Source organism: Ruditapes philippinarum, unplaced genomic scaffold, assembly GCF_026571515.1.
Source record: "Ruditapes philippinarum isolate M1 unplaced genomic scaffold, ASM2657151v2 ctg3479_1_1_1_1, whole genome shotgun sequence".
Taxonomy (NCBI): Eukaryota; Metazoa; Mollusca; class Bivalvia; order Venerida; family Veneridae; genus Ruditapes; species Ruditapes philippinarum.
In genome coordinates, this window is record NW_026861450.1 from 13,368 (window position 1) to 30,785 (window position 17,418).

The 17,418-nt window shown below is 33.9% G+C and overlaps 1 protein-coding gene across 1 annotated transcript in view; it reads right to left on the reverse strand.

Annotated features, from left to right (window-relative positions):
• The window catches only part of LOC132715646 (E3 ubiquitin-protein ligase UBR4-like), a gene marked incomplete at its 3' end in the record, with an annotated part of 90,391 nt that overhangs the window by 10,153 nt on the left and 62,820 nt on the right, over positions 1-17,418 (reverse strand). The window contains exons 44-60 of the mRNA XM_060698684.1: positions 15,161-15,228; positions 14,381-14,609; positions 13,411-13,567; positions 12,661-12,821; positions 11,255-11,471; positions 10,630-10,849; positions 8,922-8,985; positions 8,221-8,355; positions 7,236-7,413; positions 6,341-6,502; positions 5,184-5,414; positions 4,529-4,644; positions 3,301-3,468; positions 2,792-2,842; positions 1,927-2,116; positions 1,210-1,342; positions 528-624 (exon numbers count right to left, since the gene is read on the reverse strand). Of these exons, the coding sequence (XP_060554667.1) occupies positions 528-624; positions 1,210-1,342; positions 1,927-2,116; positions 2,792-2,842; positions 3,301-3,468; positions 4,529-4,644; positions 5,184-5,414; positions 6,341-6,502; positions 7,236-7,413; positions 8,221-8,355; positions 8,922-8,985; positions 10,630-10,849; positions 11,255-11,471; positions 12,661-12,821; positions 13,411-13,567; positions 14,381-14,609; positions 15,161-15,228 (2,577 nt within the window). The remainder of the gene's footprint in view (positions 1-527; positions 625-1,209; positions 1,343-1,926; positions 2,117-2,791; positions 2,843-3,300; positions 3,469-4,528; positions 4,645-5,183; positions 5,415-6,340; positions 6,503-7,235; positions 7,414-8,220; positions 8,356-8,921; positions 8,986-10,629; positions 10,850-11,254; positions 11,472-12,660; positions 12,822-13,410; positions 13,568-14,380; positions 14,610-15,160; positions 15,229-17,418) is intronic.

Sequence of the window (17,418 nt, forward strand, 5' to 3'; positions counted from 1 at the left end):
GAGGAGTATTTCTGAAAACTCAACAATATTCCTGAGGCACTAATTATTTTTTTGCAAGTTTCGTGGATAGGTCAATCCATAAATAAAAGATCCAATGAAATAAAGTTACATGCTTCCAAAGTTCAAGTTCCACAATAACTTTCTGCATTAAGCCAGGAACAAGATCAAAGTAGAACTATCAATCACCTACGTGCCAGGTGGGTAGCTCATGAATATGGAACAGTTTGCACCTTTCTTAAATGCACCTCGCTGGGGGGAAAAAACTCAACATAGTCACATTAACAACTAGACTTCTCAATAATGAAAAAGGCCAAAAATTGCTCATCAAGGTCATATTAACTAATAACCGTTGCAAAAACATGTGAAAAATTTAGTGCTTTGAAATTTACATGCTTTTAAATATACAAAAAATGTATTTTAAATACATATGCAATGTATCTAAGACCATAATGCATCAATATTTGTATATGCATAGTGTATCTGAGACCATATTGCATCAAGATTTGTATATACAAAGTATACACTACCTGCATAAATGGAATAGCAGCCACACCACCTTGCTTTGAAACACTTGGCAAGAACTGTAACAACTTCTCTAATAAGTTCAAACGAAGACTGTGTAATCTGAAAAAAAAAATAGGTGGAAACTGATACTCGTAAACTGCTCGACAGCCTGCCCAGGGATGATTCAGTGGCTGAACTGTGCTCTCATAAATTCAATGTGGCTTACTGCCATGATCCTGAGTGAAAAATACCAACATCACCACCAATAAAGAATTATTTGATTAGAAAATATTTTTGAAAATTAGGGTGAAGTCAATGTGTTTATCTTGACTTTCTTAAGCAATAAAGATATAATTAAACCATGTACTGGATTCCGATTCAAAATACTTCAAATTTCAAATACTTTCTGCTATGGATGAACCCTCAATACTGCGGTTGACCGCAAGACTGTTGTAGGTCCTTCTTTATTTCATTTAAGTTACTGCAGTTTTGCTGTCAACCCTCGATATGGCAACATTTCAGTTTTAATGATGGTAGAATACCTCAGGTGTCACACCAGGCATTACTTCAGGCCTACAGACACTTCAGTAGAACCATCTACTCTCTGTTAGCTAGCTGGATAGCTTCCTCACACAAAAAAAAGAATCTAGTAAAGTCTCTAACGGGATTCAAACCCTTAATGTTAAAGGGATAAGTAAAACGTACCTTGAGGAGTTATCCCGTTCTGTTTCTGTTTCATTCACATCATGAGGCATTGTACCACTAGGTGCTCCAAGACTGCTGGTCTCACTTCTAGGTCCACGGTCCCTGTCCCCGTACATACTGCTTCGTCCACTAGCTGTTATAGTAATAAATGTCATAAAATATACTCAAAATTGTTTAAAAAAAATATATATATACAGTCAAATCTCACATTGAAGGACATTACAAATTGAGTTGGACTTCAATGTTTAACCCTCAATCTTTAATGGACTTGTTCAGCTTCCCATTCTGGAACTGTCAATTATCAATCTTTGGAAGTTATCAATATGAAAATTTAAAGTTGGTAGCCAAAAAATTTGCCAGCTGGCCTAGCTCAATATTGGTGGCGAAGGCTAATCACTTTTTTAAGTTAGGTTCTAGAATGGCCTTTATCCACATGTTTTACAGTGTCAGTAAATGTTTAACTCAGTGTCCTGCAGTAACAGGTGTTCCCTTTAGTCCACTGTTATTTTTTTTACTTCACAATTTAACAGAATCATTGCTTTTTTGTGGAATTTATGTGAAATTTATCATACAATATATTCAACAAATCCTGATCCCGTCTCTTATCATATAAAATAAAAACCACATCTTTCATAGAAAGTTATTTTGACATTATCAAAATGTTTAAACTTAACAAAAAAACAAGAGCTTAACGACATAATATTCAATCAAACTAACCATTATGTTCTCCAGAGATAGATTCCTCTGCACTGCCGCCACTCTCCGAGCCTCCGCTACCAGCATGATCGGCCGGCGACGTCCGCAGTGTTGACCCATCAGTGGCAGCATTGCTCCCTATCTCATCATCACTACCTGGGGCCGAGGCCGTCGTGTCCGACATCTGACTGTCCTCATAGTTCCCAACATTCTGGAAAAAAAAACAACAACATGAAGTCTTGGTATAACCTCTTGGTGCTTTTAATGCCGCCATGATAAAACCAAAAATACGCCCTTAACATGAAGAAATGCAGGAAAGAGGAAAAGGTGGAATATCTGTTGGTTTTGTTTTTATGCTGATTTTTAAGACATTTTTATTCATATTTCAGTGGTTGGTCCATATAAAAGGCTTTCCTGTATACCTAACCACTGATTATTAATTTCTCAGCAAGTGACTAACTACTTGTCCCACATGATTTTTGAATCAGCTGTGAGAGACAAGACAGTGACCATAAGACTTACGGCTTAGATAACTTGTCACAGAGAAATTTCACCTCACCTGTGGATCTTACCAGCAACCAATGGATTTCAAATCCAATTCTCTCCTTATTGAGCAAAGCAGGTAGATTGTAGGAATATTTATTTTCAATAAAAGATACATTGATATTGCTCAGAGAGTTTAGTTGTACTGATGGTGCAAACACATCAAATTTCTAAGATATTAGTCAATAAAATTAGGAGTCGACAAACTATAAAATTAGGCTCCATCGAAAAATTTCGGCAGCATAAAAATTCATTCAATTGTTTATCTAGTCTGTATATTGTAAAGGTCAAAAGGACAAATAAACTTAGAAGCTGTTATTATTACATTCTCATTAAGTTTTACCTGTTGTTGACTTGCCAATCTCAACCCTTGCAATCCAAGGCCACCACCACTCTGTAATTATATCATAACATCAAAAGGAATAATGAAACAATCTTCAGGTTAAAAATTGTACATTTCATTTGGTCATTGAGAACGGAAGTGCCAATCTGTACATTTATCACATACAAACTCTAGAATCAACCAACAACAAGCATGTGGGATATGTTAACTAAGTTTAAACTAGAAATGTGTCCACAGGACACAAATGCCTCCATTTCCCACAATTTTGTCATTCTCAGGATGTGCGGCAGGATGGATGTTCAACCAAAAATGGAATAAAGGATCATTTCTTTGTTTTCCAGAGGGTCATTGGCTTATTCTACTGTTACGGAATGAACTCTGAAGTTCTCTTTTTGTTCTGTTTACAGTTAGAAAGCCCCCTATTTATTTTCCATAGTGCTGCCAGACAAGAGCAAATCTATGTCCCCATATGCCCCCCACCCCCCAAATGTGGGGACATCAAAATTTACCTGATCTTGAAGACTAAGAGCTATAGCCAATTCTACCATAGTTTCATCATCAGCATCTGGGGGAATATCAACTACTGGGTTAAAGTTAGCCCCTCTCTGTAACAGGGCCTGTAGCGGGTGACCTTGACCTGGTTCTGAGGGCTCCAAAACCATGGGCTCATTTCCCTCCTGTAAAAAATGAAAAATTGTGTAAGAAATGACAGTCAACAAAAATTAATATTAATCATTCATACAATATTATACTTTATTCCCTGCGGTCCGGAGACCGCAGGGTATTGGTACGCGTTTTACTTTTGAGGCATGGAGGAGCACGTGACCAGTTTTCGGTACATGGAGGAGCATGTGATATGTAAACCGTACACAATTGGTTAATTGACCTTTTCGATAACCTGGCTAAATACCGTTTGTCGTTACTTTACGGAATTACGCTCTAAGGAATTAGTCAGAATAAAACCTAATTAAGAAACAAAAAACCTATTACGTGATATTTTCTAATTTTTCTATAATTATTTTACCGTTTAAGGTGGAAAAACTTGAATGATTTATTTGAAAATTATCAATTGTTTTCTTTAATATATGTATCTCAAATTTTACAAACAATAAATTGTTTATACTGAAAATCTACAAAATTAAAATATCCGTAGTGGCATCTGCCATAATAGATAGAATTATTTTCTACGTAAACTTGTGTGTTTTACTTTTTTTTTTTTTGCTTTTAATTATTCATAATCTGGTAGGCCTATTTAATCAATTTTCTTAAAAAGAATAATTGTGTTATGTTCGACCTTCTCCGGTCGTTTTTTATCACGGTCACCAGTTTCGAAAAGACCTTCTTTTATGTTGATCGATTATTGTCAACTATATTCCTGATAAAAACGTTTATTTATTCCCCTCTGCCAAAACGGTGTTGAAAATAGTTAAATGAAATATCTTTATATCATGAAAAATATTCCCCGCAGGAAACCATTTTACTTGTACAGACATTACATGAAGAAATGAAAACTTAAATATACAATGTCTATATAACATGGTCAGGCCTTCATGTCAAAATCAGTCAACTCAAGTATACAAAGCTTTTAAGCTCTTATTCACTTTAAAAATTCATCACATCAGCATTAAAAAGCCAGGCTATCAAACAACAATACATGATTCATCCAAACAATATTTTGAAATACACATATTTATATAGGGGTTAAGTTTAAACAGATATAATTAACAATAAACTTACTACAATTTCATACTGCTCCAAATCATCAGCATCTGGGGCTTCACTTATAGTAAGGGACTGAATCATGGTTGGTTCTTGTTTATCTCCCTTGGCAGCACCTTCTTCATCTTCCTCACCTGTAGTCAAATATTTAAAACATTTCTCACAATCATACAATCACTATGAGATGATAGACTAGTACAAAACAGCAATTTTCCAAGCTTCATAAAGTATGTACTATTTTGACCAGTTAAAGGGAATCCATAGAGGTTTTGTTTGACATAAAGGGACTTAAAGTATTTTTTCAAGAATTGTGTACCATTTGAGCAATGTCTGGACTAATACCTTATACAGGTAAACTGACTTCTATTAATCAGTCTAGTAAATTGAATGTTTATAAAAATAATTTCAAACACTAAACTGCACTGCTCTTGACCAATTCAATTCTGTAAATACTTACAAATTAAAACTAGCCTAAAGATGAAAGTTCAGAACCTTGTTTCTTTTTTATTTAAACTTTCCTTTGAAAGTATAAACGTAATTTCAATACTCAAATCGCCTTTATATTGTATGTATTTTTATTAGGGTTTTGTTTTTTCTATTGTTATGTATATCTATATATGTCATGTACAATGTCTATTATACAGTTTAAGTTATGATTAAAAAATCAACTTACCAGGGGAGCTACACCTAGGTGGAGATGGTATATACACTCTTTTCCTTCTCGCTCGTGTTCTCAGAGATCGAATCATAGCTTGCTTGCAGGCGAAGCTTACAACATGATCTTGGTGCAGGAGAAGCTTGGAATATAGTTTTGTCGCCAACGGTAGATTGTCCAGGTCGGATAATGTGAAGGCGTGAATAACCTCTACCAGTGCCAAAACTGTGGCATCCACATGGGCAAGACCTAGAATATTAATTACGCCATTAAATAAAATTCTAACTAATTATGCTGGCTATGCCATACTAGTATTCTATTGTTACCACTTTGCTTTGTAGAGGCAGTCATAACTCATACATGTATTGTCTGAACGGGTACAGAAAACATGCAAATCCATGCCGACTGTCAAAACTATATATTATGTACACTGCTGGTTTGTGAGATTTATTTTTGTAATACCCCCTTACCCTGCTGGGATTGAATGATTAGACTTATATCATTATAAAGCCTGGCCAGCCTGATCTTCTGTGCAGTTTTACCAGGCTGTAAACTGCTGGCTGACTGGCTTCAAATTTTTATCAAGACATCCCCGAAAATGTTTGTTTGTTTCATTTTTCGCCTTTTCCCAACAGTATTTCAGTTATATAGGCAGGTAGTTTCCTAACCATCATTCCTGGAGAGTTACACCAGTACTAGACTACCTTCCTCCGCGCTAAACTACCAAAGCATCTCCCGGGGATCGAACCCACACCAGAGAGGTAACTGGATTAGAAGTCATTCCCCGAAAATGGAAGCTACCCAAGCAATTTAAGAAATTTGTAAGGATATTATGGGCTTACATTTCCATTCAATCATAATAAATTTGTTTCTTTACCAAGAACTATATTCTTCAAAACTACCATTCCCATAGACATATAAATCTAAATGAAACGGTCTCGTACTTAAGATATCTACTACTAAACCATGGGTTGTGGGTTCAAGCCCCACTGGTTAACAGTCAAGTGTCATCCCATTAAAACTAGGACTAGTGAGTTCCAGGAAAAGAACTTGAGACAAGTTCAAAATTATCCTAAGCTTTCTATTTAACTGAGTTTAATAAATATCTTGTACATGTATAATTTTCCTTTGAATATTTACTTCAATTATAATGTAAAGATGTTAAAGACACCAACCTGGTAAACAAACAGGTGCTAGCATAGGATTAGGTGGTCTTGATGACAGAAGTTTCCAGAAGGAATTCATCAACTGGGTAACAAAATGGCAGCCTTCCTGAGGCTCTAGCTCACCTACTGTCACTACTGCGTCCTCTTTCTCCAAATCTGTTACCTCTAATACTGTGGAAAATATAGAAAAAGAATTTCTTATTTTTTACTAAGCTTACAAGTGAAAATGTCTCGCAAACACTATGCCATATAGTGACTTGTCTGGGTGATGTCATGGCATTGTTAATGCCTTTCTGAATATCAATCTCGGCATCAACATTTTACATGCTATATCACGATGCCAATACCACATGACTTTTTGTGATCAATAAATAAATATGACGGTCCAAGTAACATTTTCTTTTTGAAATTCTTTTATTTATTCATTAACAATTTTTCTTTAATTATTCATTATCAATTTCTCTTTAATTATTCATTATCAATTTTTTTTTAATTATTCATTATCAATTTCTCTTTAATTATTCATTATCAATTTTTTCATATATATATATTTTTTTGTCAAAAATTTTCATAAATTTTTCTATGTGATAAAAGCAGGTTATTTTATTGAGTAACCCCATACAGAGAATGATTCTTGTGGAAAAATAAGTACTTTGTATATTGATAGTAAAATGAAAATATTTACTTGAGCCACCAGAATTAAATATGTTTCACCATTTTATCAGTCTACAGAAAGGCTCACAGACTGACATGAAAAATATAGCAGCCTCACAGACTGACAAGAAAAAGCTAATCTATATCCCCAAACCAACTAAGTAGTGGGGACATCAAAGTTATTTCATTTCTGTTCTATAGACATATAATATCCAGTAAATGATAATTAGCAAATGAAACCTTCCCTTACCTTCTTTGTCTTCGTCGGAACCAGCTGGTCTGTTAGCAAATTTCACCAAATTTTGAGGCCGGGCCACAGCTACAGATCGGGCAGTAACCAGGAGTCTTTGGAATGCTTCCACATCCATTGCATGTCCATCCTGGTTGCCACGGAGACTTTGCATTACATGACAGAGCTCAGTCTCATCCTGTATTTATCACAACAATGACACAAAGTTAGTCTAAACAATTATAGAATGACTCATAAATGATCCTACATTGTATATTAAAGGATTGCAAACCCTAATGAGCATGTAAATTAGCAGTCATAATGGAAAATTATTAAACACTTTTTTATTTTGGTATATATTTCTTTTAAAGTTTTTTTTTCATGACATTTTAATGTAAATGTAAGGGTTTAAGCCGGTTAATAATCTAGAGTAATATCTATTCACCTTTTGAAATCAATAACATGCAACCTTTGCAGAACAACACCTTTTGGAAGACAACGATTTGGGTTTGTTGCCAAGAAATTTATTAGTATAATCCATTTTAAAGGGATTTTTTGACAATGATGGGACTGAAACATTTTTTTTTTTCAAGATTAATGTTCCATTTGATGAAGGTCTAGACCACTAACTCTTGTGCTAAATTTCAGATTATTCACTCTCTCAGTTTTTCTAGAATTAATTATTCTAATTGTTCAAAATGACCCAAAATTGATAAGGGTTTCACTCAAATTGGGCTAATAATAACACAAAAATAGGTTTTTCACTTAATTCTTAAGTATATTTCTTCATTATCCTTCGCATAATTTTCATTTTAAGTGTCCCAGTTGATATATGCAAGAACTTATAATTATTTCAACGCTTCTGGGCCTCAGTGGAGTGCCTTTAAAGTCTACTTTGAAAATAATGTGGTAAAAACTGATACTGTTGTTGTAAAGAGGTAATTGGTCTTCTGAGTGGTCACATTGCACAGGTTGCATTGTATGATAAAATAATGATAAAATCTACCTTATGTCCATGGTATACTGTCTTGTTAAGGAATAGGGAAGCTAATAAAGCTTTTGTGTGTTGTTGTACACTTGATGGTGTTGGCAGTGTCAGTAGATTAGTGGCCGTTTTCAAAGTTTTCTCTCTTAGTGGATCCTGAAAGATAACGTTGCTGAAGTGCATATTCCAATTTTGATGGTAAAAAAAAAGGTTATAAGATTTCTCTCCTTAGTACAATATCACATAATAAATACTGCACTCAAAAGCAACCTAAATTTTTTTTTTTTTAATCTGCCCATCCACACATTATTTTTGGCACATGCAGGCATCTGAGTAAAAGCGTCAACGTTTCTGACTTAACTGGTGGTGAAAAGACCTCAGATGCCCCTCTGAGCACCACAAACATTCTGTATGTTAGCTGGATAAAATATAAGCTCAGATAAGGTAGAAAACTCTATGTCCTATTCAATACAATAACTAACCAGTAATTACAAATTTCTCCACCAGTGTCTGACTACTATACCACATGATTTTTGAATCAGCAGTGAGGTGAGAGACAAATGACCATTAGACTCAATGTCCGCTGTGAATTGTCAAGGAAAACTTTCGCCTCGCCTAAGATCGAACCAGCAACATCTGTATTGTTAACTTCATGCTCCCACTATCGAGTTAAGCTAGTGGAATGGAAACTTTTAAATCAGAGTTATTATAAAGGAAACTACCTTTTCATCAGCCGGTAGAGCTGAGAATGCCCCATCCAAAACTTCCAAAGAGCTGCTCAGTAACCTACAATGTGTAACATAAATTAAAGTCTGACATGCCCTATGGCAGCATTTCAATCTCTCCAAAAGAAAAACTTCAGCATTTTTAATGTACAGTCGACTCTCATTATCTCGAAGTCATCGGGACCGTCCAAAAAATATCGAGATAACGAAATGTCGAGATAAACATATTAGGGTTTGAATAAGGCATTTACCGATTTTTACAAAAGACATGTGCATACCTTATGTCAAATAAACTATGATATCCCCAAGTCTTGTTTTCATAGGCCTAGCCAATATTTAACAAAGTAACATTATAGCGGATGTTTACCAGCGGAAATACGGGTGTCTGTCATAAAAACACATAGTGAGGTTTACTCAGTAATACACCAATAGAGTGAAAACATTGTTTTCATGGTGGTTGATCCGGATATCCTCCCGGGTTATTTATCGGGGATTTCTCGAGATTGTTCGACCGCTGATTGATTTGGTGGCGATATTGCAAAACAATATTGCAACGATAGCGTTTCTATACTTTCACTATTTCATTTACATTTAAAGTCATAATGAATTAATACAGTGTTCGAATATTTATAAAGAACGTAAAATTCACTCATTTTGGACATAAGTCAATCAATACGCTAAATAGATTAACTTACATAAAAACATCTAAACTAAAGTCTTGTTACAAACATAATCATCATTATGACACACGCTATTGAGCAATTATCGTCTAGTTTGTGTTTTTCACACGCCTGAAGGGAACAGACGAAAGAAACTATAAGTCGAGATAAACAAAGGATAATAGTGTGAAAATATCTATTGGGGCTGAAATTTTACATCGAGATACTGAAAATATCGAAATAAAAATATCGAGATAAACACATATTTCCAATATAGATAAAGAAGGAAGAATATCGGGACTTTCAAAATTTCATCGAGATAACGAAATATCGAGAAAAGCGATGTCGAGATAACGATAGTCGACTGTATTAAACTTTACCACCTAAACCTGCTAGACTACCCTTTGTCACCAGTATAGACCAGGTCCATTACTGGTGGCTGACTAACTAGGTTTTAATCATGATATCCCCACAAGGGATAATGGACAGTTCAAAAAATTGGAAGCTGGACAGGTCCATTTAAGAAATTGAGATAGCCAAGGGTTAAACTAACGCCAAATTGCCACTGAGTATATAGCTAGTGTAGCAACTGTGCCCTTGGGTTTACAATTGGATAGTCTGGCAATAGTTCTAGACATCAGTGTCCAACATAGATGCAAGCAAAATAAGAAGCAATTTAATAGCATTTGTTATAAAAGGGAAATATAGTAAAGATTGCCCTTGGTAAATGATATTTGGGAAATTTACATTTTGGTCTTTCAATATATGTTCAAGTAAAGTTATCTAGTTAAGAATTATATAGAGAACATTAAATAAGTAAAACATATTGAACAAGCTCCGGCCAGCTTCTAACCATTTTTGAGTTTAACAAATTCAATATGAAATCTACACAAATATAATCCTATAAATATTGAGAAAAAATATCATGTTGATGTATAACAAAAGTGACACATACGCAACAAGGCTAATTTGCTTATAAAATGCCAAGCTACGCCCGCGTCAAAAAAAGCAGTCCAGGTATGTATTAAAAACAAGCCATTACTTACTTGTCAGCTGAAGTTAGAGGCATGTAAGCTAGTGCCGAGGTCACTGTGTCCATTTCAGAAGTATTCGGTAAAGCAGACACCACTGATGGAGTCGGTTTCGGTGCTGATTGTTCGGTAAACTCGTCCGGTTCCTCTGGCCAGCCAAACGCTTCCTTTGTTTTTGTAAACACCTTGATCGAGTCAACCATTGTCACACCTGCCGGATCCGTACTTGGGCCAACTAAATAGATGATGTATCATTTAGAAAACGTGTTGTTCATTTCAGTGTAAATAGCAAAAGCAGTAACAATTTTCTGTTTTGGCTCGAATGTCTCGTATAAATTTGAACAAAAGCACCATACGCAAAAGTTAATGCTTGTCTGTTAACATAACCATTTTTGACAAAAATTCTTAGTAAAAAAAAAAAAAGAGGCATAACTAGCATGATGACGACAACTATGCTGCAGTTGCCATTTCCAACCATATTATAAATAATAACCATATATCAAATAGAAAAGCTCCCTGCAAAGGCTATAAAATTCACTTTCAAAACATCACACTTCTAAGCCTAAGAAACTATTAACTGAGAGTATTTTTTCCATTCCTCAAATCTGACTGGAATTTACAAGTTTGATTTTCAACTTACTGAATAGGGAGAATTTCTTGTCTGTATTTAATGACTCCTCCCTGGTAAATGGTAGATCTACCCATCTAGGTTTTAAACACTGGACCTGCACTGTCCTGCCAAATACCTCCAGGTATGTGGGTGCTCGCTCCACCGACTGGCTCCCAACAGAGACTCGCACCCCTACCATGACTGTTGTGGCGCTTGTGTTTGTCATCTCAATAGTAAACCCAGCTGGCTGCAAGTTAATTTTTTTTTTAAATCTTTAATCTAAGCAGAATGTAAATTAACTTAAAAATCTTTTTAAAAATCTTTTTTTTATTAATTTAAACTTTGTATTCTGGATTGCATTATGCTGTTTTTTTATCACTTTCAAATATTTTTCCTGGACTTGCCAGCAATAAAGTCAATAAGGAGAACTGGAGGCCACTTGTGTAGGGCTTGAATCCGAAACCTTGGGTTGGGATGATTGTCAACATAGTTTATATTAAGTGTTTATATAATTCTGATTTGTATAAATCCTACAATATCATTATCTTCAGATAATTCAGCAAGGGTGTTACAGCTGAAAGTTATTCATTTTAAGATATTTATAATTACAATATACAATATTTCATTTTTTTGAAAGGCACATTATGTCTCAGAAAGCCAGATTTATTAAATTCTTAAGAAATATCAAGAATGTTTAAATAATGGAGTTAGTGCATGTTGATGTTTAACAACTGACAAGAGTAGCACTGAACATGCAACTGTAGCAAAATGTAAACAAAGTAGTATTTTTACTTCCATACAAAAAAGTATATAGCTGTAATTATACAAATCACCAACAGAGCAACAGAAGCAAAAATAGTTCATCTATACAAAAAATGATCAAGATTTTGGTAACTGTAACTAGATATCAAAAATAGAAAGTTTTAGAGAAATAAAAATGATAACAATGATAGCATTTTTGAGGCATAATGTGCCTTTAAGTTATACAGCTTAACTCTTAGAATGCTTATGGCAACTAAATTTACCCATTCTACCAGTACAGACTAAGACCGAATGGTACATGACCTGCAATATTCGCTTTTCAGTGGTTTAAACACATTTATTTAAGCTCGATTGCGAAATGAAGTTCTTGAAACTTATATTAATCACTTTCCACTCCGCTTCCTGGAACCAACAAGTACTGGTGTCATATGACGAAATATGATTGTGACCCAATTAGGGCTCAAACCCATGATCCCTGGGCTGAGAGGTAGACACCCTAACCACAAGGCCACCACTCCCTCACCTTTTCAGTCAGTACATACTTTGAAAATTTCCCTAAAAAACAGTGGTTTTGTCCAGATTGAAAGATGGACAAGTTAATTTCACATATCTAATATGTGGTAATGGATTAATACAATTTCACTTAAAATAATCCACTATATGTTTGTACGCACTTTAGTACTGGCGATATACATTCCTGTAGTATTAAGTCTATGTTTCACTTGTTGTATGTTATAAATCTGTAAAACGTCGTTCCCTCCGTACTCAATATCATTCGACTGCTGACAATTCTCGAAGAAGTCAATTGGAAAATTTACCGAGCCAGTTGGCCGTCCTAAAAAATAAAAGATATGTAAATTAAAATGTCATGAAAAAAAAACTTAAAAGAGATGCATAACAAGAGTTTTAAAATCATATACATATTTCAAAATGCATGTGATGCTCATAATGAATAATAAACAGAATTACTAACATGTACTTGTTGCTAATGGCATAAATACACTTAATCGTACAATTTTCAATAATGACTTTTTCATTAAGAATTTTTTTTTTTAAATTTAGTATAAGATTGGCGATGTCTGAGCATGCTCAATTAAAAAAAAAACTTAACCATTTTCTTACTAAAAAACACAGAGAAAAGAAACTTTCCTTAAGAAATCATTGTAACCATAACCTTCTGAATTTCATGAATGGACTTGTCCAGCTTCCATTTTGGAACTGTCCATTATCAACTTTGGGGGATTTTAAGATGTAAATTTCAATTGGTAATCTGACAGTATAGAACCTGGTCAGACTGCACAGATGTGCAGGCTGGCTTGGCTCGATACTGGTGGCAAAGGCTAATCACTTTCCGTTCCAGTAGATTTAATGAGAAGGTTTAAGGTTCAAGTCCACAGACAAGATAGGAAATACATTTTGCTTACCAGATTTTGTTGTCTTTTTCTTCTTGGTGGGTTTGAGTACAGATATGGGACTCTGTGGCTGTAGGGTAGGTGACAGCCAATAGTTGGTATTGTCAACATTCGCCATGTATATCCTCAGACTCCCGTCCTCACATAATAGTATCATTGTGGTTCTTTGCTAAAATATACCAAAATTTATACCTTTTAAACCTGTATGTCTTTTCTAATTTGTGATTTAAACCTACCTGTCTTTATATATTTTGGTTTGAATCTACTAGTCTTTACTTTTTCAAGATTTAAACCTACTAGTCTTTATATATTCAAGATTTAAACCTACTTGTCTTTACTTATTCAGGATTTAAACCTACTTGTTTTTACTTACTCAGGATTTAAATGCACTTGTCTACATATTCAGGATTTAATCTTACTTGTCTTAACTTATTTTGGATTTAAACCTACTTGTCTTTTCTTATTCATGATTTAATCTTAATTGTCTTTACTAATTCAGGATTTAAACCTTTAAAACCTACTTGTCTTTCCTTATTTAAGAATCCTACTTGTCTTTACTTATTTGTGATTTAAATTTACTTTGTCTTTACTTATTAAGGATTTAACTTACTTGTCTTTACTTATTTGTGATTTAAACTTACTTTGTCTTTACTTATTCAGGATTTAACTTACTTGTCTTTACTTACATGTATTTGTGATTTAAACTTACTTGTCTTTACTTATTCAGGATTTAACTTACTTGTCTTTACTTATTTGGGATTTAAAGCAACTTGTCTTTACTGGTATATCAAATGTACTTGTTTTTACTTATTCAGGATCTAAACCTTTTCAACCTAATTGTGTTTACTTATTCAAAAATCCAACTTTCTTCACTTATTTGGGATTTAAACCTATGATTGTGGTTAGTTTGTAGTTCTTATAACTGAGCAGGCATTGGCAAATTATCAAGATTATTGGCCCAAATAAATCTCATAAAGCATACCTGATCCGAGTTGGATGCATTATGCCTGATAGCCACTACATCTTGTATCTTTGCCTTGGCTGGTACCACCTTTATTTCTTGTATCATCAGAGTGTCTGGTTTTATCATGAGGACTACCGGGTTGTTGGTGGCCTGGGTCATACAGTACAGTAGACCTGTGTGGCCTGGTACCTCTGACCACTGGACCAAGGCTTGATGCCCTGTGTTACCTTTTCCTCCACCATTTGAACTGGGAAAAAGAAAGTATTTTATTTTTATGTTCTTTTCAAATGTGAAAATTGTATTTCATTGGTTCCTTTCACACAGTAAATAAAAACCATTGGTAAATCATGATAAAAGTAAAAATACTTTTTCTATATTTATTTGTTGTGTTTCACATCGCACCAACACAGCAAATGTCATATGGTGACTTAACAGCATAAATGGTTTAAAAAGACCTAAGGTCCCCCTAAGTGTAATAAGTACAAACATGAACATGAGTAGAACCACCAAAACAGGAACTCAAGTAAAACCACTGATGATAAGTTAGCTGAATAGCTTCCTCAAATGAAATAATCCAAAGTCCCTGTCAGGATTCAACCCACCAGCAGTAAGGGGCAAGTGGTTTGAAGTCAAAAACTTAACCACTCAGACACGGATACCCCTTTTCAAATACTTTAAAACGTCAGTAAACATAAAGAAAGGCTCTATGGAAAATAGCCAGTAAGTGTCATAAATTTTTTTTTTTTTAATTGAATGGACTAATATTAACAAGCAATTATTGCATATTCAATAACATACCTTTTGAAAGTTATCGGGAACACAACAGGTGTAGAGGACAGGTCTTTTGCTAAAGGTGCACAAAAACTCTTCCCTAAGAGGACAAGAAATGATGTAATGAGATGTACTATGTATTATTTATATCAGGCAAAATTAAAACTTGAAAATATTTTGCTAAGCACTACCATAAATTCAATTCAAAGTATCATGACATCATAAAATATGTAAATTATGTTTGTTATTCCACTAAATCAGCTTACATACCTTTATGTTTGAGAAACAGTTTTCATAATTACCGTATGCTTTACTGAAAAAGTCTATGGAATATATTTTCTTCTAAATTAAATTGAGTTGGTAGCAAAGAAGTAATGAGGGTGGGGGTAGTAGTAAATCCCCTGACTTGACCTTAACACCATAAAAAATGGTTTTTAAACTTAGATTTCATATATATCATACATTTTTTCAAAATAAAATTGGGCAAAGGGAATTTTGGGAAACCCGGATTATTGATTTGCTGGAGGGGAATTTGCCCCTTTGTTTGAAACAAGCATTTAAAAAAAGATGTGGTAGGGGAAGGAGCTCGACTTTTTTAGTTTCTTGAAAAGTAAAAAAAAGCCTTTTAAAAAGTTTTCTCCTCCTTTAATTTTGGGGCTGAGGGGGAAAAGGGGTTCAAAGTTTCAAAGCCCAAAGTAAAAGGGCTTTTAAAAAATTTGAAAAATTACAAAAAATTTTGTAAATTCTAAGTCGAAAAAGGGCAAATTTTTGGGCAAAAAGCTTTTATTTGGTTTCCTCCTTTCCCGTTTTCAGGTTGGGGGCAAGATGTTGAACAATGTGCAAATTTTTTGAACTGGTTTTTAAAATTTTAAAAATTTTTTCAAAAAATTTTTAAAGAAATTCTAAAATTTAAAAGGGCATAATTTGGGAAAAAAGCTTCAAAACCCCCGCCCGTTAAGGTTGGGGGCATATTTTAAAAAGTGTGCAAAGTTTTAAAAATATGTTTGGGCTTTGAAAAAATTGAAAAAAAATTTTTAAAATTTAAATCGAAAAAAAGGGATAATTTTCAAAATGTTGGGTAGAGTTAAAATCCCCCTGTCTAAAAGGGGGGGTCAGATGGGTGGAAAAAAGTGTGCAAAATTTCAAAGCCCTATGTAATGGAATTTTTAAAAACTAACAAAAACTTTAAATTTAAAATTTAAGTAAAAAGGGGGATAAAATTTTCAAAAAATTGATAAGAGTTACCTCCTCCTGTCTACAGGTTGGGGTCATTATTGGTGACTACAAGTGTGCAAAAGTTTTAAAAGCCATATGGTCAATGGACTTTGAAAAATTTTTGAACTATTTTACAAAACTTAAACGTAAATTCTAAGTCGAAAAAGGGTGCAATAATTTTGTCAAAATGCTTTTGAATAGAAGTTAAACCTCCTCTATGTCTACAGGTTGGGTCATGAATGGTGAACAAGCTGTTGCAAAAGTTTCAAAGCCAATAATAGTCAAAATGAACTTTGAAAATATTTTGAACTATTACAAAAACTTTTAAATAAGTGGTTTGCCCGCACGACAGCTCGGTTGACTGCAATGCTCTACTTTATTCTTAATTCGAATGTCGAATAGAAAAAAATGTACCATAGTTGTGGTACCATGTGACATAAGCATTGATAAATAAGACTTTTTTTAAAATTATAATAATTTCTTTTTACAGTTTTGATAAAGTGATTACATCAAAATTTTAAGCCATATTTTAAATCAAGTGCCAGCTCACCACTTTAAATTTCCAAAATTCATTTTTTTATCCCAAATTTAAAAATAAAAAAAAAAATCAAATTTTTTTTGATTAAAGAATTTTTCCCACAAAAAATAAAGCCTTCACTGTTTTCTGCATTTTTTTAAGCATTTTTTAGGTTAATTTCCCAGAATTTTCCCCCAAAAAGGTCATAACCACTTTTTTTCTGGGGAGGGAAAGGGTAATTTCCCCCCTTTTAATTTTTTTCAGGCATAAAAAAGGTCTTTTGAAACCCACATTTTCCCAAACTAGCTGGGGTGCTTTTAAACAGAAAAATCAAAAAATGCTGGGTTAAAAATTAAAAAGATTAAAGGGGGGGGAAAAATTTTTCCTTTTAAGGTCATTTTTTAAAAGGGGATATAGAACGGGGTCCATGTTTAGGCCCCTCTGCCCGTCCCCCCATTAATTTAAAGTAAAAAATTTCCCCGGGAAAAATTAGAAAAATGTTTGCGACTTTTTCTGTTTAAAAACAAAAGTGGCATCAGTTTTAAAAAAAAGG